This window comes from Oncorhynchus tshawytscha, linkage group LG25 (genome assembly GCF_018296145.1).
Source record: "Oncorhynchus tshawytscha isolate Ot180627B linkage group LG25, Otsh_v2.0, whole genome shotgun sequence".
Classification (NCBI taxonomy): Eukaryota; Metazoa; Chordata; class Actinopteri; order Salmoniformes; family Salmonidae; genus Oncorhynchus; species Oncorhynchus tshawytscha.
This window is the reverse complement of record NC_056453.1, coordinates 46,105,668-46,132,045: the sequence shown is the minus strand read 5'-3', so window position 1 is coordinate 46,132,045 and position 26,378 is coordinate 46,105,668. Positions and strand designations below refer to the sequence as shown.

Below are 26,378 nucleotides of genomic sequence, written 5' to 3'. Positions count from 1 at the left end.
GAGGGTAGGGTGAGGAGGAGGGGGGTGAGGAGAGGAGGAGGGGAGGGGGGGGTGAGGAGAGGAGGAGGGTGGGGAGGGGAGGAGAGGAGGAGGGTGAGGAGAGGGGAGGAGGGTGCGAGGAGGATGGTGAGGAGAGGAGGGTGAGGAGAGGAGGGTGAGGAGGGTGAGGGAGGGGGAGGGTGAGGAGAGGAGGGTGAGGAGGGGAGGAGGAGAGGAGGAGGGTGAGGAGGAGGTTGAGGAGAGGAGGAGGGTGAAGGGGAGGAGGAGGGTGAGTAGAGGAGTAGGGTGAGGAGAGGGGGAGGGAGGGGGAGGAGGGTGAGGAGAGGAGTAGGGTGAGGAGAGGAGGAGGGTGAGGAGGAGGGGAGGGAGGGTGAGGAGAGGAGGAGGGTGAGGAGAGGAGGAGGGTGAGGTGAGGAGAGGAGGAGGAGGGAGAGGAGAGGAGAGGAGGAGGGTGAGGAGAGGGGGAGGGTGAGGAGGATGGTGAGGAGAGGAGGATGGTGAGGAGAGGAGGAGGGTGAGGAGAGGGGGAGGGTGAGGAGAGGAGGAGAGTGAGGAGGAGGGTGAGGAGAGGGGTGAGGAGAGGAGGAGCCTTTCTGGCTTGGACAGGGCTACTATCGGCACTGGTCAAAAAGTACTTTATAGGGAAGAGGGTGCCATTTGGGAATGTCCGAGGTGAACCACATCAATGTACAAGGAGGGCCCCGGCTGCGTAGCTAACAGAGCTGTCCTGCCAGTTCCTGCACTGGGAAGACTGGGCATAGTTCAGGAAGGAGAAGTTCATCTCTGTTCCACTCTTCCTCAGCTCAGACACGGCCTGGAAAACAAAATCAATCAAGTAGGAAGAAAGCAAGAAACAGATGTACACTACCGTTCAAAAGTTTAGTGTCACTTTGTCCTTGTTTTTGAAAGAAAAGCAATTTTTTGTCCATTAAAATAACATTAAATTGATCAGAAATACAGTGTAGACATTGTTAATGTTGTAAATGACTATTCTAGCTGGAAATGGCAGATTTTTTATGGAATATCTACACAGGCGTCCAGAGACACTAATGTTCTTGTCCTCTTGCTCAGTTGTGCACCGGGGCCTCCCACTCCTCTTTCTATTCTGGTTAGGGCCAGTTTGATCTGTTCTGTGAAGGGAGTAGTACACAGCGTTGTACGAGATCTTCAGTTTCTTGGCAATTTCTTACATGGAATAGCCTTCATTTCTCAGAACAAGAATAGACTGACGAATTTCAGAAGAAAGGTCTTTGTTTCTGGCCATTTTCAGCCTGTAATCAAAACCACAAATGCTGACGCTCCAGATACTCAATTAGTCTGAAGGCCAGTGCTATTGCTTCTTTAAATCAGAACAGTTTTCAGCAGCGCTAACATAATTGCAAAAGGGTTTTCTATTACTCAATTAGCCTTTTAAAAGTATAAACTTGGATTAGCTAACACAACGTGCCATTGGAAAACAGGAGTGATGGTTGCTGATAATGGGCCTCTGTACCCCTATGTAGATATTCCATCCATTTCCAGCTACAATATTCATTTACAACATTAACAATGTCTACAATGTATTTTTGATCGATTTGATGTTATTTTAAACGGACAAAAAAATAATCTTTCAAATACAAGTACATTTTTAAGTGACCCCAAATGTTTGAACAGTAGTGTACATCACATGACACAGGAACAGTCAGATACACAGATCTTCTGGGCTGTGTCATGTGATGTATAACTAACAAAGGTGTACTGTAGATGTCAGATTCTAACATGGTTGTTGTTGTACCCGTTACGACTCACGTTTAGCAGCACTCCAATAGGATGACGTCCACAGATGGTGTTGTGGTATTTCTTCAAGTAGTTGGTGAAGGACATGGGGTCCAGTGTTTCTATAATGCCCATACCCTGGAAAGACAAGAGAGGGGGGTTTAGAACCCAGTCTGACACAGTTAACTGTATAACCCTAACCCTGGAGAGACAAGATAGAGGGGTTTAGAACCCACTCTGATGCAGTTAACTATATGACCTTAACCCTGGAGAGACAAGAGAGAGGGGTTTAGAACCCAGTCTGACACAGTTAACTGTATAACCCTGGAGAGACAAGAGAGAGGGGTTTAGAACCCACTCTGATACAGTTAACTATATAACCCTAACCCTGGAGAGACAAGGGAGAGGGGTTTAGAACCCAGTCTGATATGGTTAACTATATAACCCTAACCCTGGAGAGACCAGAGAGAGGGGTTTAGAACCCAGTCTGATATGGTTAACTATATAACCCTAACCCTGGAGAGACAAGAGAGAGGGGTTTAGAACCCAGTCTGATATGGTTAACTATATAACCCTAACCCTGGAGAGACAAGAGAGAGGGATTTAGAACCCACTCTGATACAGTTAACTATATAACCCTAACCCTGGAGAGACAAGAGAGAGGGGTTTAGAACCCAGTCTGATACAGTTAACTATATAACCCTAACCGTGGAGAGACAAGGGAGAGGGGTTTAGAACCCAGTCTGATATGGTTAACTATATAACCCTAACCCTGGAGAGACAAGAGAGAGGGGTTTAGAACCCAGTCTGACACAGTTAACTATATAACCCTAACCCTGGAGAGACCAGAGAGAGGGGTTTAGAACCCAGTCTGATATGGTAAACTATATAACCCTAACCCTGGAGAGACAAGAGAGAGGGGTTTAGAACCCAGTCTGACACAGTTAACTATATAACCCTAACCCTGGAGAGACAAGAGAGAGGGGTTTAGAACCCAGTCTGATACAGCTAACTATATAACCCTAACCCTGGAGAGACAAGAGAGAGGGGTTTAGAACCCACTCTGATGCAGTTAACTATATAACCCTAACCCTGGAGAGACAAGAGAGAGGGGTTTAGAGCCCACTCTGATACAGTTCACGATATAACCCTGGAGAGACAAGAGAGAGGGGTTTAGAACCCAGTCTGACACAGTTAACGATATAACCCTGGAGAGACAAGAGAGGGGGGTTTAGAACCCAGTCTGACACAGTTAACTATATAACCCTAACCCTGGAGAGACCAGAGAGAGGGGTTTAGAACCCAGTCTGATATGGTAAACTATATAACCCTGGAGAGACAAGAGAGAGGGGTTTAGAACCCAGTCTGATAAGGTAAACTATATAACCCTAACCCTGGAGAGACAAGAGAGAGGGGTTTAGAACCCAGTCTGACACAGTTAACTATATAACCCTGGAGAGACAAGAGAGAGGGGTTTAGAACCCACTCTGATACAGTTAACTATATAACCCTAACCCTGGAGAGACAAGGGATAGGGGTTTAGAACCCAGTCTGATATGGTTAACTATATAACCCTAACCCTGGAGAGACAAGAGAGAGGGGTTTAGGACCCAGTCTGATATGGTTAACTATATAACCCTAACCCTGGAGAGACCAGAGAGAGGGGTTTAGAACCCAGTCTGATATGGTTAACTATATAACCCTAACCCTGGAGAGACAAGAGAGAGGGGTCTAGAACCCAGTCTGATATGGTTAACTATATCACCCTAACCCTGGAGAGACAAGAGAGAGGGGTTTAGAACCCACTCCAGTCTGATATGGTTAACTATATAACCCTAACCCTGGAGAGACAAGAGAGAGGGGTTTAGAACCCAGTCTGATATGGTGAACTATATAACCCTGGAGAGACAAGAGAGCGGGGTTTAGAACCCAGTCTGACACAGTTAACTATATAAGTTAACTATATAACCCTGCAGAGACAAGAGAGAGGGGTTTAGAACCCACTCTGATACAGTTAACTATATAACCCTAACCCCGGAGAGACAAGGGAGAGGGGTTTAGAACCCAGTCTGATATGGTGAACTATATAACCCTGGAGAGACAAGAGAGCGGGGTTTAGAACCCAGTCTGACACAGTTAACTATATAAGACAAGAGAGCGGGGTTTAACTGATATAACCCTAACCCAGAGACAAGAGAGAGGGGTTTAGAACCCACTCTGATACAGTTAACTATATAACCCTAACCCCGGAGAGACAAGGGAGAGGGGTTTAGAACCCAGTCTGATATGGTGAACTATATAACCCTGGAGAGACAAGAGAGAGGGGTTTAGAACCCAGTCTGATATGGTAAACTATATTACCCTAACCCTGGAGAGAGCAGAGAGAGGGGTTTAGAACCCAATCTGACACAGTTAACTATATAACCCTAACCCTGGAGAGACCAGAGAGAGGGGTTTAGAACCCAGTCTGATATGGTTAACTATATAACCCTAACCCTGGAGAGACAAGAGAGAGGGGTTTAGAACCCACTCTGATACAGTTAACTATATAACCCTAACCCTGGAGAGACAAGATAGAGGGGTTTAGAACCCACTCTGATACAGTTAACTATATAACCCTAACCCTGGAGAGACAAGAGAGAGGGGTTTAGAACCCAGTCTGACACAGTTAACTGTATAACCCTGGAGAGACAAGAGAGAGGGGTTTAGAACCCACTCTGATACAGTTAACTATATAACCTAACCCCGGAGAGACAAGGGAGAGGGGTTTAGAACCCACTCTGATGCAGTTAACTATATAACCCTGGAGAGACTGGAAGAGAGAGGGGTTTACAACCCACTCTGATACAGTTAACTATATAACCCTAACCCTGGAGAGACAAAGGAGAGGGGTTTAGAACCCACTCTGAAACAGTTAACTATATACCCTAACCCTGGAGAGACAAGAGAGAGGGGTTTAGAAACCAGTCTGATATGGTTAACTATATAACCCTAACCCTGGAGAGACAAGAGAGAGGGGTTTAGAACCCACTCTGATGCAGTTAACTATATAACCCTAACCCTGGAGAGACAAGAGAGAGGGGGTTAGAACCCACTCTGATGCAGGTAACTATATAACCCTAACCCCAGAGAGACAAGAGAGAGGGGTTTAGAACCCAGTCTGATATAGTTAACTATATAACCCTAACCCTGGAGAGACAAGAGAAAGGAGTTTAGAACCCAGTCTGATATGGTTAACTATATAACCCTAACCCTGGAGAGACAAGAGAGAGGGGTTTAGAACCCAGTCTGATACAGTTAACTATATAACCCTAACCCTGGAGAGACAAGAGAGAGGGGTTTAGAACCCAATCTGACACAGTTAACTATATAACCCTAACCCTGGAGAGACCAGAGAGAGGGGTTTAGAACCCAGTCTGATATGGTTAACTATATAACCCTAACCCTGGAGAGACAAGAGAGAGGGGTTTAGAACCCAGTCTGATATGGTTAACTATATAACCCTAACCCTGGAGAGACAAGAGAGAGGGGTTTAGAACCCACTCTGATGCAGTTAACTATATAACCCTAACCCTGGAGAGACAAGAGAGCGGGGTTTAGAACCCAGTCTGACACAGTTAACTATTTAAGTTAACTATATAACCCTGCAGAGACAAGAGAGAGGGGTTTAGAACCCACTCTGATACAGTTAACTATATAACCCTAACCCCGGAGAGACAAGGGAGAGGGGTTTAGAACCCACTCTGATGCAGTTAACTATATAACCCTGGAGAGACAAGAGAGAGGGGTTTAGAACCCACTCTGATACAGTTAACTATATAACCCTAACCCTGGAGAGACAAAGGAGAGGGGTTTAGAACCCACTCTGAAACAGTTAACTATATACCCTAACCCTGGAGAGACAAGAGAGAGGGGTTTAGAACCCAGTCTGATATGGTTAACTATATAACCCTGGAGAGACAAGAGAGAGGGGTTTAGAACCCACTCTGATGCAGTTAACTATATAACCCTAACCCTGGAGAGACAAGAGAGGGGGGTTTAGAACCCACTCTGATGCAGGTAACTATATAACCCTAACCCTGGAGAGACAAGAGAGAGGGGTTTAGAACCCAGTCTGATATAGTTAACTATATAACCCTAACCCTGGAGAGACCAGAGAGAGGGGTTTAGAACCCAGTCTGATATGGTTAACTATATAACCCTAACCCTGGAGAGACAAGAGAGAGGGGTTTAGAACCCAGTCTGATACAGTTAACTACATAACCCTAACCCTGGAGAGACAAGAGAGAGGGGTTTAGAACCCAGTCTGATATGGTAAACTATATAACCCTAACCCTGGAGAGACAAGAGAGAGGGGTTTAGAACCCACTCTGATGCAGTTAACTATATAACCCTAACCCTGGAGAGACAAGAGAGCGGGGTTTAGAACCCAGTCTGACACAGTTAACTATATAAGTTAACTATATAACCCTGCAGAGACAAGAGAGAGGGGTTTAGAACCCACTCTGATACAGTTAACTATATAACCCTAACCCCGGAGAGACAAGGGAGAGGGGTTTAGAACCCAGTCTGATATGGTGAACTATATAACCCTGGAGAGACAAGAGAGAGGGGTTTAGAACCCAGTCTGATATGGTAAACTATATTACCCTAACCCTGGAGAGAGCAGAGAGAGGGGTTTAGAACCCAATCTGACACAGTTAACTATATAACCCTAACCCTGGAGAGACCAGAGAGAGGGGTTTAGAAGAACCCAGTCTGATATGGTTAACTATATAACCCTAACCCTGGAGAGACAAGAGAGAGGGGTTAGAACCCAGTCTGATATGGTTAACTATATAACCCTAACCCTGAGAGACAAGAGAGAGGGGTTTAGAACCCAGTCTGATATGGTTAACTATATAACCCTAACCCTGGAGAGACAAGAGAGAGGGGTTTAGAACCCACTCTGATGCAGTTAACTATATAACCCTAACCCTGGAGAGACAAGAGAGCGGGGTTTAGAACCCAGTCTGACACAGTTAACTATTTAAGTTAACTATATAACCCTGCAGAGACAAGAGAGAGGGGTTTAGAACCCACTCTGATACAGTTAACTATATAACCCTAACCCCGGAGAGACAAGGGAGAGGGGTTTAGAACCCACTCTGATGCAGTTAACTATATAACCCTGGAGAGACAAGAGAGAGGGGTTTACAACCCACTCTGATACAGTTAACTATATAACCCTAACCCTGGAGAGACAAAGGAGAGGGGTTTAGAACCCACTCTGAAACAGTTAACTATATACCCTAACCCTGGAGAGACAAGAGAGAGGGGTTTAGAAACCAGTCTGATATGGTTAACTATATAACCCTGGAGAGACAAGAGAGAGGGGTTTAGAACCCACTCTGATGCAGTTAACTATATAACCCTAACCCTGGAGAGACAAGAGAGAGGGGTTGGAACCCACTCTGATGCAGTTAACTATATAACCCTAACCCCAGAGAGACAAGAGAGAGGGGTTTAGAAACCCACTCTGATACAGTTAACTATATAACCCTAAACCTGGAGACAAGGGAGAGGGGTTTAGACCCCACTCTGATACAGTTAACTATATAACCCTAACCCTGGAGAGACCAGAGAGAGGGGTTTAGAACCCAGTCTGATATGGTTAACTATATAACCCTAACCCTGGAGAGACAAGAGAGAGGGGTTTAGAACCCAGTCTGATACAGTTAACTACATAACCCTAACCCTGGAGAGACAAGAGAGAGGGGTTTAGAACCCAGTCTGATATGGTAAACTATATAACCCTAACCCTGGAGAGACAAGAGAGAGGGGTTTAGAACCCAGTCTGATACAGTTAACTATATAACCCTAACCCTGGAGAGACAAGAGAGAGGGGTTTAGAACCCAATCTGATACAGTTAACTATATAACCCTAACCCTGGAGAGACAAGGGAGAGGGGTTTAGAACCCAGTCTGATATGGTTAACTATATAACCCTGGAGAGACAAGAGACAGGGGTTTAGAACCCAGTCTGATATGGTTAACTATATAACCCTAACCCTGGAGAGACAAGAGAGAGGGGTTTAGAACCCAGTCTGATATGGTAAACTATATAACCCTAACCCTGGAGAGACAAGAGAGAGGGGTTTAGAACCCAGTCTGATATGGTTAACTATTTTACCCTAACCCTGGAGAGACAAGAGAGAGGGGTTTAGAACCCAGTCTGATACAGTTAACTATATAACCCTAACCCTGGAGAGACAAGAGAGAGGGGTTTAGAACCCACTCTGAAACAGTTAACTATATAACCCTAACCCTGGAGAGACAAGAGAGAGGGGTTTAGAACCCAGTCTGATATGGTTAACTATGTAACCCTGGAGAGACAAGAGAGAGGGGTTTAGAACCCACTCTGATACAGTTAACTATATAACCCTAACCCTGGAGAGACAAGGGAGGGGTTTAGAACCCAGTCTGATATGGTTAACTATATAACCCTAACCCTGGAGAGACAAGAGAGAGGGGTTTAGGACCCAGTCTGATATGGTTAACTATATAACCCTAACCCTGGAGAGACCAGAGAGAGGGGTTTAGAACCCAGTCTGATATGGTTAACTATATAACCCTAACCCTGGAGAGACAAGAGAGAGGGGTCTAGAACCCAGTCTGATATGGTTAACTATATAACCCTAACCCTGGAGAGACAAGAGAGAGGGGTTTAGAACCCAGTCTGTTAACTATATAACCCTAACCCTGGAGAGACAAGAGAGATATGGTTAACTATATAATAACCCTAACCCTGGAGAGACAAGAGAGAGGGGTTTAGAACCCACTCTGATACAGTTAACTATATAACCCTAACCCTGGAGAGACAAAGAGAGGGGTTTAGAACCCAGTCTGACACAGTTAACTATATAAGTTAACTATATAACCCTGCAGAGACAAGAGAGAGGGGTTTAGAACCCACTCTGATACAGTTAACTATATAACCCTAACCCCGGAGAGACAAGGGAGAGGGGTTTAGAACCCAGTCTGATATGGTGAACTATATAACCCTGGAGAGACAAGAGAGCGGGGTTTAGAACCCAGTCTGATACAGTTAACTATATAACCCTAACCCTGGAGAGACAAGAGAGAGGGGTTTAGAACCCAGTCTGATACAGTTAACTATATAACCCTAACCCTGGAGAGACAAGGAGGGGGGGTTTAGAACCCAGTCTGATATGGTGAACTATATAACCCTGGAGAGACAAGAGAGAGGGGTTTAGAACCCAGTCTGATATGGTAAACTATATTACCCTAACCCTGGAGAGAGCAGAGAGAGGGGTTTAGAACCCAATCTGACACAGTTAACTATATAACCCTAACCCTGGAGAGACCAGAGAGAGGGGTTTAGAACCCAGTCTGATATGGTTAACTATATAACCCTAACCCTGGAGAGACAAGAGAGAGGGGTTTAGAACCCAGTCTGATATGGTTAACTATATAACCCTAACCCTGGAGAGACAAGAGAGAGGGGTTTAGAACCCACTCTGATGCAGTTAACTATATAACCCTAACCCTGGAGAGACAAGAGAGCGGGGTTTAGAACCCAGTCTGACACAGTTAACTATTTAAGTTAACTATATAACCCTGCAGAGACAAGAGAGAGGGGTTTAGAACCCACTCTGATACAGTTAACTATATAACCCTAACCCCGGAGAGACAAGGGAGAGGGGTTTAGAACCCACTCTGATGCAGTTAACTATATAACCCTGGAGAGACAAGAGAGAGGGGTTTACAACCCACTCTGATACAGTTAACTATATAACCCTAACCCTGGAGAGACAAAGGAGAGGGGTTTAGAACCCACTCTGAAACAGTTAACTATATACCCTAACCCTGGAGAGACAAGAGAGAGGGGTTTAGAAACCAGTCTGATATGGTTAACTATATAACCCTGGAGAGACAAGAGAGAGGGGTTTAGAACCCACTCTGATGCAGTTAACTATATAACCCTAACCCTGGAGAGACAAGAGAGAGGGGGTTAGAACCCACTCTGATGCAGGTAACTATATAACCCTAACCCCAGAGAGACAAGAGAGAGGGGTTTAGAACCCAGTCTGATATAGTTAACTATATAACCCTAACCCTGGAGAGACAAGAGAGAGGGGTTTAGAACCCAGTCTGATATGGTTAACTATATAACCCTAACCCTGGAGAGACAAGAGAGAGGGGTTTAGAACCCAGTCTGATACAGTTAACTACATAACCCTAACCCTGGAGAGACAAGAGAGAGGGGTTTAGAACCCAGTCTGATATGGTAAACTATATAACCCTAACCCTGGAGAGACAAGAGAGAGGGGTTTAGAACCCACTCTGATGCAGTTAACTATATAACCCTAACCCTGGAGAGACAAGAGAGCGGGGTTTAGAACCCAGTCTGACACAGTTAACTATATAAGTTAACTATATAACCCTAACCCTGCAGAGACAAGAGAGAGGGGTTTAGAACCCACTCTGATACAGTTAACTATATAACCCTAACCCCGGAGAGACAAGGGAGAGGGGTTTAGAACCCAGTCTGATATGGTGAACTATATAACCCTGGAGAGACAAGAGAGAGGGGTTTAGAACCCAGTCTGATATGGTAAACTATATTACCCTAACCCTGGAGAGAGCAGAGAGAGGGGTTTAGAACCCAATCTGACACAGTTAACTATATAACCCTAACCCTGGAGAGACCAGAGAGAGGGGTTTAGAACCCAGTCTGATATGGTTAACTATATAACCCTAACCCTGGAGAGACAAGAGAGAGGGGTCTAGAACCCAGTCTGATATGGTTAACTATATAACCCTAACCCTGGAGAGACAAGAGAGAGGGGTTTAGAACCCAGTCTGATATGGTTAACTATATAACCCTAACCCTGGAGAGACAAGAGAGAGGGGTTTAGAACCCACTCTGATGCAGTTAACTATATAACCCTAACCCTGGAGAGACAAGAGAGCGGGGTTTAGAACCCAGTCTGACACAGTTAACTATATAAGTTAACTATATAACCCTGCAGAGACAAGAGAGAGGGGTTTAGAACCCACTCTGATACAGTTAACTATATAACCCTAACCCCGGAGAGACAAGGGAGAGGGGTTTAGAACCCACTCTGATGCAGTTAACTATATAACCCTGGAGAGACAAGAGAGAGGGGTTTACAACCCACTCTGATACAGTTAACTATATAACCCTAACCCTGGAGAGACAAAGGAGAGGGGTTTAGAACCCACTCTGAAACAGTTAACTATATACCCTAACCCTGGAGAGACAAGAGAAAGGAGTTTAGAACCCAGTCTGATATGGTTAACTATATAACCATGGAGAGACAAGAGAGAGGGGTTTAGAACCCACTCTGATGCAGTTAACTATATAACCCTAACCCTGGAGAGACAAGAGAGAGGGGGTTGGAACCCACTGTGATGCAGTTAACTATATAACCCTAACCCCAGAGAGACAAGAGAGAGGGGTTTAGAACCCACTCTGATACAGTTAACTATATAACCCTAAACCTGGAGACAAGGGAGAGGGGTTTAGACCCCACTCTGATACAGTTAACTATATAACCCTAACCCTGGAGAGACCAGAGAGAGGGGTTTAGAACCCAGTCTGATATGGTTAACTATATAACCCTAACCCTGGAGAGACAAGAGAGGGGGGGTTTAGAACCCAGTCTGATACAGTTAACTACATAACCCTAACCCTGGAGAGACAAGAGAGAGGGGTTTAGAACCCAGTCTGATAGGTAAACTATATAACCCTAACCCTGGAGAGACAAGAGAGAGGGGTTTAGAACCCAGTCTGATACAGTTAACTACATAACCCTAACCCTGGAGAGACAAGAGAAGGGGTTTAGAACCCAATCTGATACAGTTAACTATATAACCCTAACCCTGGAGAGACAAGGGAGAGGGGTTTAGAACCCAGTCTGATATGGTTAACTATATAACCCTGGAGAGACAAGAGACAGAGGGGGTTTAGAACCCAGTCTGATATGGTAAACTATATAACCCTAACCCTGGAGAGACAAGAGAGAGGGGTTTAGGAACCCAGTCTGATATGGTAAACTATATAACCCTAACCCTGGAGAGACAAGAGAGAGGGGTTTAGAACCCAGTCTGATATGGTTAACTATTTTACCCTAACCCTGGAGAGACAAGAGAGAGGGGTTTAGAACCCAGTCTGATACAGTTAACTATATAACCCTAACCCTGGAGAGACAAAGAGAGGGGTTTAGAACCCACTCTGAAACAGTTAACTATATACCCTACCCTGGAGAGACAAGAGAGGGGTTTAGAACCCAGTCTGATATGGTTAACTATGTAACCCTGGAGAGACAAGAGAGAGGGGTTTAGAACCCACTCTGATGCAGTTAACTATATAACCCTAACCCTGGAGAGACAAGAGAGAGGGGTTAGAACCCACTCTGATGCAGGTAACTATATAACCCTAACCCAGAGAGACAAGAGAGAGGGGTTTAGAACCCAGTCTGATATAGTTAACTATATAACCCTAACCCTGGAGAGACAAGAGAAGGGGTTTAGAACCCAGTCTGATATGGTTAACTATATAACCCTAACCCTGGAGAGACAAGAGAGAGGGGTTTAGAACCCACTCTGATGCAGTTAACTATATAACCCTAACCCTGGAGAGACAAGAGAGAGGGGTTTAGAACCCACTCTGATACAGTTAACTATATAACCCTAAACCTGGAGACAAGGGAGAGGGGTTTAGACCCCACTCTGATACAGTTAACTATATAACCCTAACCCTGGAGAGACAAGGGAGAGGGGTTTAGAACCCACTCTGATACAGTTAACTATATAACCCTAACCCTGGAGAGACCAGAGAGAGGGGTTTAGAACCCAGTCTGATATGGTTAACTATATAACCCTAACCCTGGAGAGACAAGAGAGAGGGGTTTAGAACCCAGTCTGATACAGTTAACTACATAACCCTAACCCTGGAGAGACAAGAGAGAGGGGTTTAGAACCCAGTCTGATATGGTAAACTATATAACCCTAACCCTGGAGAGACAAGAGAGAGGGGTTTAGAACCCACTCTGATGCAGTTAACTATATAACCCTAACCCTGGAGAGACAAGAGAGCGGGGTTTAGAACCCAGTCTGACACAGTTAACTATTTAAGTTAACTATATAACCCTGAGAGACAAGAGAGAGGGGTTTAGAACCCACTCTGATACAGTTAACTATATAACCCTAACCCGGAGAGACAACCCCTAACCCTGGAGAGACAAAGGAGAGGGGTTTAGAACCCACTCTGATGCAGTTAACTATATAACCCTGGAGAGACAAGAGAGAGGGGTTTACAACCCACTCTGATACAGTTAACTATATAACCCTAACCCTGGAGAGACAAAGAGAGGGGTTTAGAACCCACTCTGATGCAGTTAACTATATAACCCTAACCCTGGAGAGACAAGAGAGAGGGTTTAGAACCCACTCTGATGCACTCTGATACAGTTAACTATATAACCCTAACCCAGAGAGACAAGAGAGAGGGGTTTAGAACCCAGTCTGATATAGTTAACTATATAACCCTAACCCTGGAGAGACAAGAGAGAGGGGTTTAGAACCCAGTCTGATACAGTTAACTATATAACCCTAACCCCGGAGAGACAAGGGAGAGGGGTTTAGAACCCAGTCTGATATGGTTAACTATATAACCCTGGAGAGACAAGAGACAGGGGTTTAGAACCCAGTCTGATATGGTAAACTATATAACCCTAACCCTGGAGAGACAAGAGAGAGGGGTTTAGGACCCAGTCTGATATGGTTAACTATATAACCCTAACCCTGGAGAGACAAGAGAGAGGGGATTAGAACCCAGTCTGATATGGTTAACTATTTTACCCTAACCCTGGAGAGACAAGAGAGAGGGGTTTAGAACCCAGTCTGATACAGTTAACTATATAACCCTAACCCTGGAGAGACAAGAGAGAGGGGTTTAGAACCCACTCTGAAACAGTTAACTATATACCCTAACCCTGGAGAGACAAGAGAGAGGGGTTTAGAACCCAGTCTGATATGGTTAACTATGTAACCCTGGAGAGACAAGAGAGAGGGGTTTAGAACCCACTCTGATGCAGTTAACTATATAACCCTAACCCTGGAGAGACAAGAGAGAGGGGGTTGGAACCCACTCTGATGCAGTTAACTATATAACCCTAACCCTGGAGAGACCAGAGAGAGGGGTTTAGAACCCAGTCTGATATGGTTAACTATATAACCCTAACCCTGGAGAGACAAGAGAGAGGGGTTTAGAACCCAGTCTGATACAGTTAACTACATAACCCTAACCCTGGAGAGACAAGAGAGAGGGGTTTAGAACCCAGTCTGACACAGCTAACTATATAACCCTGGAGAGACAAGAGAGAGGGGTTATTCACCTACACCTATTCATTAAAGGGTTTTTCTTGATTTTTACTATTGTCTACATTGTAGAAAAATAGTGAAGAAATCAAAACTATGAAATAACACATATGGAATCATGTAGTAACCAAAAAAGTGTCAAAAAAATAAAATGTTTTGAGATTCTTCAAATTTGCCACCCTTTCTTTAACTTGATGACAGCTTTGCATACTCTTGGCATTCTCTCAACCAGCTTCATGAGGTAGTCACCTGGAATGCATTTCAATTAACAGGTGTGCCTTTCTTTCCATCTTAATGCATTTGAGCCAATCAGTTGTGTTGTGACAAGGTAGGGGTGGTCAGTCAATACGGAAAACTTCAAGAACTTTCGTTTCTTCAAGTGCAGTCACAAAAACCATCAAGGGCTTTGATGAAACTGGATCTCATGAGGACCGCCACAGGAAAGGAAGACCCAGAGTTACCTCTGCTGCAGAGGATAAGTTCATTAGAGTTACCAGCCTCAGAAATTGCAGCCCAAATAAATGCTTCACAGAGTTCAAGTAACAGACACATCTCAACATCAACTGTTCAAAGGAGACTGCGTGAATGAGGCCTTCGTGGTAAAATTGTTGTAAAGAAACCACAACTAAAGGACACCAATAAGAAGAGACTTGTTTGGGCCAAGAAACAGGAGCAATGTACATTAGACCGGTGGAAATCTGTCCTTTGGTCTGATGAGTCTTTGTGAGATGCAGAGTAGGTGAACGGATGATCCCCGCATGTGTGATTCCCACCATGAAGCATGGAGGAGGAGGCCTGATGGTGCTTTGCTGGTGACACTGTCAGTGATTTATTTAGAATTCAAGGCACACTTAACCAGCATGGCTACCACAGCATTCTGCAGCGATACACCATCCCATCTGGTTTGCTCTTAGTGGGACTATCATTTGTTTTTCAACAGGACAATGATCCAACACACCTCCAGGCTGTGTAAGGGCTATATGACCAAGAAGGAGAGTGATGGTGTGCTGCATCAGATGACCTGGCCTCCACAATAACCCGACCTCAACCCAATTGAGATGGTTTGGGATGAGTTGGACCGCAGAGGGAAGGAAAAGCAGCCAACAAGTGCTCAGCATATGTGGGAACTCCTTCAAGACGTTTGGAAAAGCATTCCTCATGAAGCTGTTGAGAGAATGCCAAGCGTGTACGAAGCTGTCATCAAGGCAAAGGGTGGCTACTTTGAAGTATCTGAAATATGAAGTGGAAACATCTTGGAGCAACAACGGCTCAGCCGCAAAGTGGTAGGCCACAGAAGCTCACAGAACAGGACTGCCAAGTGCTGAAGCGCATAAAAACCGTCTGTCCTCAGTTACAACACTCACTACAGAGTTACAAACTGCATCTGTAAGTAACGCCAGCACAATAACTGTAAGTCTGGAGCTTCATGAAATGGGTTTCCATGGCCGAGCAGCCGCACACAAGCCTAAGATCACCATGCGCAATGCCAAGCGTCGGCTGAAGCTGAAGCGGTATAAAGCTCGACCACCATTGGACTCTGGAGGAGTGGAAACATCTTCTCTGGAGTGATGAATCACGCTTCACCATCTGGCAGTCCAAATCAAATCAAATCAAATCCAACGGACTAATCTGGGTTTGGATACCAGGCGAACACCACCTGCCCGAAAGCATAGTGTCAACTATAAAGTTTGGTGGTGGAGGGTTAATGGCCAGGGGATGTTTTCATGGTTCGGGCCCCATAGTTCCAGTGAAGGGAAATCTTAATGCTACAGCATACAATGACATTCCAGACGATTCTGTGCTTCCAACTTTGTGGCAACAGTTTGTGGAAAGGGTCAGCATGATGATGCCCAGGTGCACAAAGAGAGGTCCATACAAAAACTGTTTGTCGAGATCGGTGTGGAAGAACTTGACTGGCCTGCACAGAGCCCTGACCTCAACCCCATCGAACATCTTTGGGAGGAATTGGAACACAGACTGTGAGCCAGGCCTAATCAACAACATCAGTGCCCGACCTCCTTAATACTCTTGTGGCTGAACGGAAGCAAATTCCTGCAGCAACGTTCCAACATCTAATGGAACTCCTTCCCAGAAGAGGGATGGCTGTTATAGCAGCAAACGGGGGGGGATCAACTCCATATTAATACCCATGGTTTTGGAATGAGATGTTTGATAAGCAGGTGTCCACATACTTTTGGTCAAGTAGTGTATTTTACATATGTTATTGCAGGTGTAGCGAAATGTTTACGTTCATAGCTTCAACAGTGCTGTAATACTTAACAAAATAAGCAAATCCCCAAAAATAAAGAGAACGGAATTAAGAAATATAGAAATATTAGAACAAGCAATGTCAGAGTCCTGAATATATAAACACAGATATGATGGTGTGTACAGACATCTTTCATGTTACTAGAAATACCTGAATATCAGACTGTGTTTACCATTTTATCAAGGTGTTCAATGGATCTGTGGATCTCTCCTAGAGCCTCGTCATAGTACGTGTAACGGAACCGTTGGCCTGTGGGAAGGAGGTAGACATATTAACTGTTGGCCTGTGGGAAGGAGGTAGACATTAACCATTGGCCTGTGGGAAGGAGGTAAACATATTAACTGTTGGCCTGTGGGAAGGAGGTAAACATATTAACTGTTGGCCTGTGGGAAGGAGGTAAACATTAACCATTGGCCTGTGGGAAGGAGGTAAACATAATAACTGTTGGCCTGTGGGAAGGAGTTAGACATATTAACTGTTGGCCTGTGGGAAGGAGGTAAACATATTAACTGTTGGCCTGTGGGAAGGAGGTAAACATATTAACTGTTGGCCTGTGGAAGGAGGTAAACATTAACCGTTGGCCTGTGGGAAGGAGGTAAACATATTAACCGTTGGCCTGTGGGAAGGAGGTAAACATATTAACTGTTGGCCTGTGGGAAGGAGGTAAACATATTAACTGTTGGCCTGGGGAAGGAGGTAAACATATTAACTGTTGGCCTGTGGGAAGGAGGTAAACATTAACCGTTGGCCTGTGGGAAGGAGGTAAACATATTAACTGTTGGCCTGTGGGAAGGAGGTAAACATATTAACTGTTGGCCTGTGGGAAGGAGGTAGACCTAACCGTTGGCCTGTGGGAAGGAGGTAAACATATTAACTGTTGGCCTGTGGGAAGGAGGTAAACATTAACCGTTGGCCTGTGGGAAGGAGGTAAACATATTAACTGTTGGCCTGTGGGAAGGAGGTAAACATTAACCGTTGGCCTGTGGGAAGGAGGTAAACATTAACCGTTGGCCTGTGGGAAGGAGGTAAACATTAACTGTTGGCCTGTGGGAAGGAGGTAAACATTAACCGTTGGCCTGTGGGAAGGAGGTAGACATTAACCGTTGGCCTGTGGGAAGGAGGTAAACATTAACCGTTGGCCTGTGGGAAGGAGGTAAACATTAACCATTGGCCTGTGGGAAGGAGGTAGACATTAACCCTTAAATCACACATTTTCATCACTAATTGTGTATAAAATGGGAAATTACAAGGTTGACAAACGTTGACCTCTAAAAATAGTATTTTAGAATGATGAAATTACTAATGTTATTTTATAATTTTAGGAAGCCTTGAAAAATATGCAGGTGGTTGAGTTGCCCATTAAAGGAATGATATTTAGTCAACGGTAGCTACTATGGACAATGGAGAAATATTGTTATGGGATTGCTCTATCTGTCACATCCATATTAGTATCTACTGTCTGTCTGTTATCATCCAATATCGTTCCCAATATTATTCAGTACATGTCATTTTACTTGTGCTAAGCCTTTAAAACTGTAAACGTATTAATGTTCATATTCAGTGAGCTCCAAAACTAAAGTATATATATTGTTGTTTTGTCCTTGTACTCCAGCACTTTAGATTGGAAATGATACAATGACCATGAGGTTACAATGCAGACTGTCAGCTTTAACGGGTATTTTCATCCATATCAGGTGAAACATTTACAAAATACAGCATTTATTGTACATGGGTACATACAGTGCCTTGCGAAAGTATTCGGCCCCCTTGAACTTTGCGACCTTTTGCCACATTTCAGGCTTCAAACATAAAGATATAAAACTGTATTTTTTTGTGAAGACTCAACAACAAGTGGGACACAATCATGAAGTGGAACGACATTCATTGGATATTTCAAACTTTTTTATCAGATCAAAAACTGAAAAATTGGGCGTGCAAAATTATTCAGCCCCTTTACTTTCAGTGCAGCAAACTCTCTCTAGAAGTTCAGTGAGGATCTCTGAATGATCCAATGTTGAACTAAATGACTAATGATGATAAATACAATCCACCTGTGTGTAATCAAGTCTCCGTATAAATGCACCTGCACTGTGATAGTCTCAGAGGTCCGTTAAAAGCGCAGAGAGCATCATGAAGAACAAGGAACACACCAGGCAGGTCCGAGATACTGTTGTGAAGAAGTTTAAAGCCGGATTTGGATACAAAAAGATTTCCCAAGCTTTAAACATCCCAAGGAGCACTGTGCAAGCGATAATATTGAAATGGAAGGAGTATCAGACCACTGCAAATCTACCAAGACCTGGCCGTCCCTCTAAACTTTCAGCTCATACAAGGAGAAGACTGATCAGAGATGCAGCCAAGAGGCCCATGATCACTCTGGATGAACTGCAGAGATCTACAGCTGAGGTGGGAGACTCTGTCCATAGGACAACAATCAGTCGTATATTGCACAAATCTGGCCTTTATGGAAGAGTGGCAAGAAGAAAGCCATTTCTTAAAGATATCCATAAAAAGTGTCGTTAAAAGTTTGCCACAAGCCACCTGGGAGACACACCAAACATGTGGAAGAAGGTGCTCTGGTCAGATGAAACCAAAATTGAACTTTTTGGCAACAATGCAAAACGTTATGTTTGGCGTAAAAGCAACACAGCTCATCACCCTGAACACACCATCCCCACTGTCAAACATGGTGGTGGCAGCATCATGGTTTGGGCCTGCTTTTCTTCAGCAGGGACAGGGAAGATGGTTAAAATTGATGGGAAGATGGATGGAGCCAAATGCAGGACCATTCTGGAAGAAAACCTGATGGAGTCTGCAAAAGACCTGAGACTGGGACGGAGATTTGTCTTCCAACAAGACAATGATCCAAAACATAAAGCAAAATCTACAATGGAATGGTTCAAAAATAAACATATCCAGGTGTTAGAATGGCCAAGTCAAAGTCCAGACCTGAATCCAATCGAGAATCTGTGGAAAGAACTGAAAACTGCTGTTCACAAATGCTCTCCATCCAACCTCACTGAGCTCGAGCTGTTTTGCAAGGAGGAATGGGAAAAGATTTCAGTCTCTCGATGTGCAAAACTGATAGAGACATACCCCAAGCGACTTACAGCTGTAATCGCAGCAAAAGGTGGCGCTACAAAGTATTAACTTAAGGGGGCTGAATAATTTTGCAAGCCCAATTTTTCAGTTTTTGATTTGTTAAAAAAGTTTGAAATATCCAATAAATGTCGTTCCACTTCATGATTGTGTCCCACTTGTTGATTCTTCACAAAAAAATACAGTTTCATATCTTTATGTTTGAAGCCTGAAATGTGGCAAAAGGTCGCAAAGTTCAAGGGGGCCGAATACTTTCGCAAGACACTGTATACCCCCCCCACCACTGTAAGGGTTTTCTTCTGGTGAAAGAGAGGCGGACCAAAATGCAGCGTGGTGGTTATTCATGTTTTTAATAAAGACGACTATACATGAACAGACTAAACAAAACCAGAAAAGTGCAAACCTAAACAGTCCTATCTGGTGCAAACACAGAGATAGGAACAATCACCCACAAAACCCAACACAAAACAGGCTACCTAAATATGGTTCCCAATCAGAGACAATGACTAACACCTGCCTCTGATTGAGAACCATATCAGGCCAAACATAGAAATAGACAAACCAGACACACAACATAGAATGCCCACCCAGCTCACGTCCTGACCAACACTAAAACAAGGAAAACACATACGAATGATGGTCAGAACGTGACAACCACATTTTTAAGGGACCAAAAGTATTGTGACTCGACAAACCCGTTGGATGCTTTGGCTGGTTGATTTGGTTGTGTTTCAGATTATTTTGTGCCCAATAGAAATGAATGGTAAATAATGTATTATTTAACCTAGGAAGAGTAGCTGCTGCCTTGGCAGGAACTAATGGGGATCCATAATAAACCCCAGGAAGAGTAGCTGCTGCCTTGATAGGAACTAAGGGGGATCCATAATAAACACCAGGAAGAGTAGCTGCTGCCTCGGCAGGAACTAATGGGGATCCATAATAAACCCCAGGAAGAGTAGCTGCTGCCTTGGCAGGAACTAATGGGGATCCATAATAAACCCCAGGAAGATTAGCTGCTGCCTTGACAGGAACTAATCGGGATCCATAATAAACCCCAGCAAGCAATGCAGGTGTAGAAGCACCTGCAGGTGTAGAGTAGCTGCTGCCTTGACAGGAAGGAACTCATGGGGATTATTAACCCAAATTACAACACAAAATTAGTTTGCCCTAAATTGAGCAACTCGGCTGGTTGTGATGTTTACGATGCACTATCACATTTTAAGTCATACAAATAACAATTATTTATAGCCTATACAGAGGCTAAATACAAGTATTCAAAAACATAATTTGATATTTTTTGGGGTGAGTGACAGTTAAGGATGAAGGAAAGGTTTTTCCACAAGACAGAACCACTGTTTCCTTATAGAACCCCAAGGAGACAGAACCACTGTTTCCTTATACAACCCCAAGGAGACAGAACCACTGTTTCCTTATAGAACCCCAAGGAGACAGAACCACTGTTTCCTTATACAACCCCAAGGAGACAGAACCACTGTTTCCTTATAGAACCCCAAGGAGACAGAACTCTGTTTCCTTATAGAACCCTTTTCACCGACCTGGCTATTCTTTCCAGCAACTACAGCGAATGGATGTATAACCAGACTAGCTCAACTCAGTAGTGTGAACAGGGTATAATATATTGATCTCTACCAGTCCTGTTCAGTACGTACCCCAGTGGCAGAAGTCCGAGGAGATGATGAACAAGTTGGAGGAATCAGCCAGATACCTGCTGAGCAGTTTCCCATAATGCTGTTCTTTAGACTCACTGAGGGATCCAACCAGCACCGGGACAATGCTGAGCTCATCTTTATGACTGCAGTAGGAAATGGAGACAACACATTACAAGTCTGTATGGGTGTGGTGCACTGGGGACAGTTACCTGACTGAGATGGTAGAAGCTGTTACAGAGACACGTATTAACCCAACCTGATTAAAAGGAAGGTGTGGGTATTAACCCAACCTGATTAAAAGGAAGGTGTGGGTATTAACCCAACCTGATTAAAAGGAAGGTGTGGGTATTAACCCAACCTGATTAAAAGGAAAGTGTGGGTATTAACCCAACCTGATTAAAAGGAAGGTGTGGGTATTAATCCAACCTGATTAAAAGGAAGGTGTGGGTATTAACCCAACCTGATTAAAAGGTGTGGGTATTAACCCAACCTGATTAAAAAGTGTGGGTATTAACCCAACCTGATTAAAAGGTGTGGGTATTAATCCAACCGGATTGAAAGGTGTGGCTATTAATCCAACCTGATTAAAAGGTGTGGGTATTAATCCAACCCGATTAAAAGGTGTGGCTATTAATCCAACCCGATTAAAAGGTGTGGGTATTAATCCAACCCGATTAAAAGGTGTGGGTATTAATCCAACCCGATTAAAGGTGTGGCTATTAAACCAAACCGATTAAAAGGTGTGGGTATTCATCCAACCTGATTAAAAGGTGTGGGTATTAATCCAACCTGATTAGCTGGGACCGAGACTGTGCTTCTATCTCAAGGCCATCAGACTGTTAAACAGCCACCACTAACATTGAGTGGCAATCCTCTACTCCAGCCACTTTAATCATGGGAATTGATGAAATTATGTAATATATCACTACCACAATGTCTGCTCATATGCATACGTTGATTCTATATCCGAAGATATCATCTACTGTATCTTGCCTATGCTGCTCTGTACCATCACTCATTCACTGTAGTACATATTCTTTACCCCCTTACCTGTGTATAAGACAGTAGTTTTTTTTTTTTTTTTTTTTTGGAATTGTTAGCATTTTACTGAACATCTGCAAACAGGTGTGGGTATTAATCCAACCTGATTAAAAGGTGTGGGTATTAATCCAACCTGATTAAAAGGTGTGGGTATTAATCCAACCTGATTAAAAGGTGTGGGTATTAACCCAACCTGATTAAAAGGTGTGGGTATTAATCCAACCTGATTAAAAGGTGTGGGTATTCATCCAACCTGATTAAAAGGTGTGGCTATTAATCCAACCTGATTGAAAGGTGTGCGCGCTTATTGAGTGGGTTCATTAATTGAGCATGCAGGCTTTAATTAGATTAGATTCTTGATTTACAATGACTCTCCATTAGCGACAGCTAGTCTTAGTGGGGTTTGACACAGTAAACAACCAATCATTAGTAAACAACCAATCATTAGTAAAACAACCAATCATAAACCATGGTAATGAAGCAAAACATAATGGGGCTTGGGGATGACAGAACTACACAAAATGTCAAGGCAAACCAGTCATTAGACCCACAACTCTCCTCCATTAGTCATGAGGCCCTGCTGGCTCCCACAACCTGGCAGACAGGTCAGGTCTGTATCGTGGCTCTCTAGTCTCTTAATCACTGTACTCTCCACTGATGGATGGCTTGTGATGAATGAAGCAGACAACATGTCCTGACAGACTGTACTCTGTCTTACCTCTCCATGGCTTTAGCAGTGTAAGGCAGGTGCATTTCAATGCTGTGCTCATCCTCGTCTGTCTGAAGACTCATCCTCTCAAACATCCCAGTCTTCCAGAGGTCAGCATAGACTAGAGGGAGGTGAGGATTCAATATACAGGAGGTCAACATAGACTAGAGGGAGGTGAGGATTCAATATACAGGAGGTCAACATAGACTAGAGGGAGGTGAGGATTCAATATACAGGAGGTCAACATAGACTAGAGGGAGGTGAGGATTCAATATACAGACATCAACATAGACTAGAGGGAGGTGAGGATTCAATATACAGACATCAACATAGACTAGAGGGAGGTGAGGATTCAATATACAGGAGGTCAGCATAGACTAGAGGGAGGTGAGGATTCAATATACAGGAGGTCAACATAGACTAGAGGGAGGTGAGGATTCAATATACAGGAGGTCAGCATAGACTAGAGGGAGGTGAGGATTCAATATACAGGAGGTCAACATAGCATAGACTAGGTCAGGGACTAGAGGGAGGTGAGGATTCAATATACAGGAGGTCAACATAGACTAGAGGGAGGTGAGGATTCAATATACAGACATCAACGTAGACTAGAGGGAGGTGAGGATTCAATATACAGGAGGTCAACATAGACTAGAGGGAGGTGAGGATTCAATATACAGGAGGTCAGCATAGACTAGAGGGAGGTGAGGATTCAATATACAGGAGGTCAACATAGACTAGAGGGAGGTGAGGATTCAATATACAGACATCAACGTAGACTAGAGGGAGGTGAGGATTCAATATACAGGAGGTCAACATAGACTAGAGGGAGGTGAGGATTCAATATACAGACATCAACGTAGACTAGAGGGAGGTGAGGATTCAATATACAGGAGGTCAACATAGACTAGAGGGAGGTGAGGATTCAATATACAGGAGGTCAACATAGACTAGAGGGAGGTGAGGATTCAATATACAGACATCAACGTAGACTAGAGGGAGGTGAGGATTCAATATACAGGAGGTCAGCATAGACTAGAGGGAGGTGAGGATTCAATATACAGGAGGTCAGCAAAGACTAGAGGGAGGTGAGGATTCAATATACAGGAGGTCAGCATAGACTAGAGGGAGGTGAGGATTCAATATACAGGAGGTCAACATAGACTAGAGGGAGGTGAGGATTCAATATACAGGAGGTCAACATAGACTAGAGGGAGGTGAGGATTCAATATACAGACATCAACGTAGACTAGAGGGAGGTGAGGATTCAACATCCACATTATTACTGGTGAACAGAGGCTCGTATCAGCATTAGTTAGTTCAGACGCACTGATATGTGTTTGGTAGCGTCAGTGAGAATGTCTCTTTTCCAGTATCAGTCAGATGATTGGTCCCCTGACGACAACTCAGGTTTTTGTTTGTGTCAAGCTTTAAAAAAAGGCACAATAAACACTGGATTAGGGCTGTGGCGGTCATGGAATTTAGGATGACTGTAATTGGCCAGCCAAATGACCATGGTCTCAGTAATAACTTGAAAAATAATAATTAGGCACTCCTCTCCTTCACTCCGGACTGCATGTGCTGCCATATAAAGAGGATAGAAGGGGCATCCCCATTCAAGTCAATGGTAGCGTAATGGTTGGACTGGAGGCCCTTGGTGAGTGTACCAATAGGAGCAAAGCAGGAAGTGTACCCATCAATATGTGCTGTGATTTGTTGGTGCCGATTAAACAGCATGATCATTACACAAGTGCACCTTGTGCTGGGGACAATAAAAGGCTACTAAAATGTGCAGTTTTGTCACAACACAATGCCACAGATGTCTCAAGTTGAGGGAGAGCGCAATTGGCATGCTGACTGCAGGAATGTCCACCAGAGTTGTTGCAAGATCATTTTGTTAATTTCTTTTCCATAAGCTGCCTCCAACGTCGTTTTAAAGAATTTGGCAGTATGTCCAACCGGCCTCATATCCGCAGACCACGTGTAACCACGCCAGCCCAGGACCTCCACATTCGGCTTCTTCACCTGAGGCATCGTCTGAGACCCGCCACCCGGACAACTGATAAAACTGGGTTTGCACAAACTAAGATTTTCTGCACAAACTGTCAGAAACCATCTCAGGGAAGCTGATTTGTGTGCTCGTCGTCCTCACCAGGGTCTTGGCCTGACTGCATTTTGGCGTCGTGACCGACATCAGTGGGCAAATGCTCACCTTCGATGGCCAATGGCACACTGGCCCAGACCAGCTATGAAGAGGCCTTGGCCCAGACCAGTTATGAAGAGGCCTTGGCCCAGACCAGTTATGAAGAGGCCTTGGCCCAGACCAGTTATGAAGAGGCCTTGGCCCAGACCAGCTATGAAGAGGTCTTGGCCCAGACCAGTTATGAAGAGGCCTTGGCCCAGACCAGTTATGAAGAGGCCTTGGCCCAGACCAGTTATGAAGAGATCTTGGCCCACCTTCCTTTTAATCAGGTTGGGTTTTTCTCAACGCCCCTCCCCTCCCTCTCAGGGCCCCTCCTCCGCCTGCATCAGCTCTGGTTAATAAAGTTACATTCAAATGGACTTTTCTGCTGCTTCCCTAACTCGGATCTGCCCACGTCAACACGGAACTGGTCATCATCAGGTCCGTTTGGAAACAATCTCTATACTGAAAAATGTATTTATGCGTATTTGTTTGGGTGGGAAAGCCCCAGGTCCATTTCAGAATGGGTTCAACTTCTTAGACCGCTACTTGAGGCCCAACAACAGACAACGCCAGGAATATTGTAAACAATGTCACAGAAACTGGACTTGGGGCCTGGAATAGGGTGGTTTGTTTTTGCCAAATAAACAAAAATGGACTACAGTAAGTATCTGAATTTAATTTCTCCTCTGTACCGTAACCCTGAAACCGGCAGGGACAACTAGAGGGAGGCAGGGACAACTAGAGGGAGGCGGGGACAACTAGAGGGAGGCGGGGACAACTAGAGGGAGGCGGGGACAACTAGAGGGAGGCGGCGACAACTAGAGGGAGGCGGGGACAACTAGAGGGAGGCGGGGACAACTAGAGGGAGGCGGCGACAACTAGAGGGAGGCGGCGACAACTAGAGGGAGGCGGGGACAACTAGAGGGAGGCGGGGACAACTAGAGGGAGGCGGCGACAACTAGAGGGAGGCGGCGACAACTAGAGGGAGGCGGGGACAACTAGAGGGAGGCGGGGACAACTAGAGGGAGGCGGGGACAACTAGAGGGAGGCGGGGACAACTAGAGGGAGGCGGGGACAACTAGAGGGAGGCGGGGACAACTAGAGGGAGGCGGGGACAACTAGAGGGAGGCGGGGACAACTAGAGGGAGGCGGGGACAACTAGAGGGAGGCGGGGACAACTAGAGGGAGGCGGGGACAACTAGAGGGAGGCGGGACAACTAGAGGGAGGCGGGGACAACTAGA

General features: G+C 44.7%; 1 protein-coding gene across 1 annotated transcript in view; it reads right to left on the bottom strand.

The window, feature by feature from the left end:
• Positions 1 to 517: 517 nt before the first annotated feature.
• LOC112237440 (protein MEMO1-like) overlaps positions 518 to 26,378 on the bottom strand; it is a 37,353-nt gene continuing 11,492 nt past the window's right edge. Inside the window, exons 5-9 of the mRNA XM_042305796.1 lie at positions 22,961 to 23,072; positions 21,202 to 21,344; positions 16,605 to 16,681; positions 1,789 to 1,893; positions 518 to 814 (exon numbers count right to left, since the gene is read on the bottom strand). Of these exons, the coding sequence (XP_042161730.1) occupies positions 683 to 814; positions 1,789 to 1,893; positions 16,605 to 16,681; positions 21,202 to 21,344; positions 22,961 to 23,072 (569 nt within the window). The 3' untranslated portion in view covers positions 518 to 682. The remainder of the gene's footprint in view (positions 815 to 1,788; positions 1,894 to 16,604; positions 16,682 to 21,201; positions 21,345 to 22,960; positions 23,073 to 26,378) is intronic.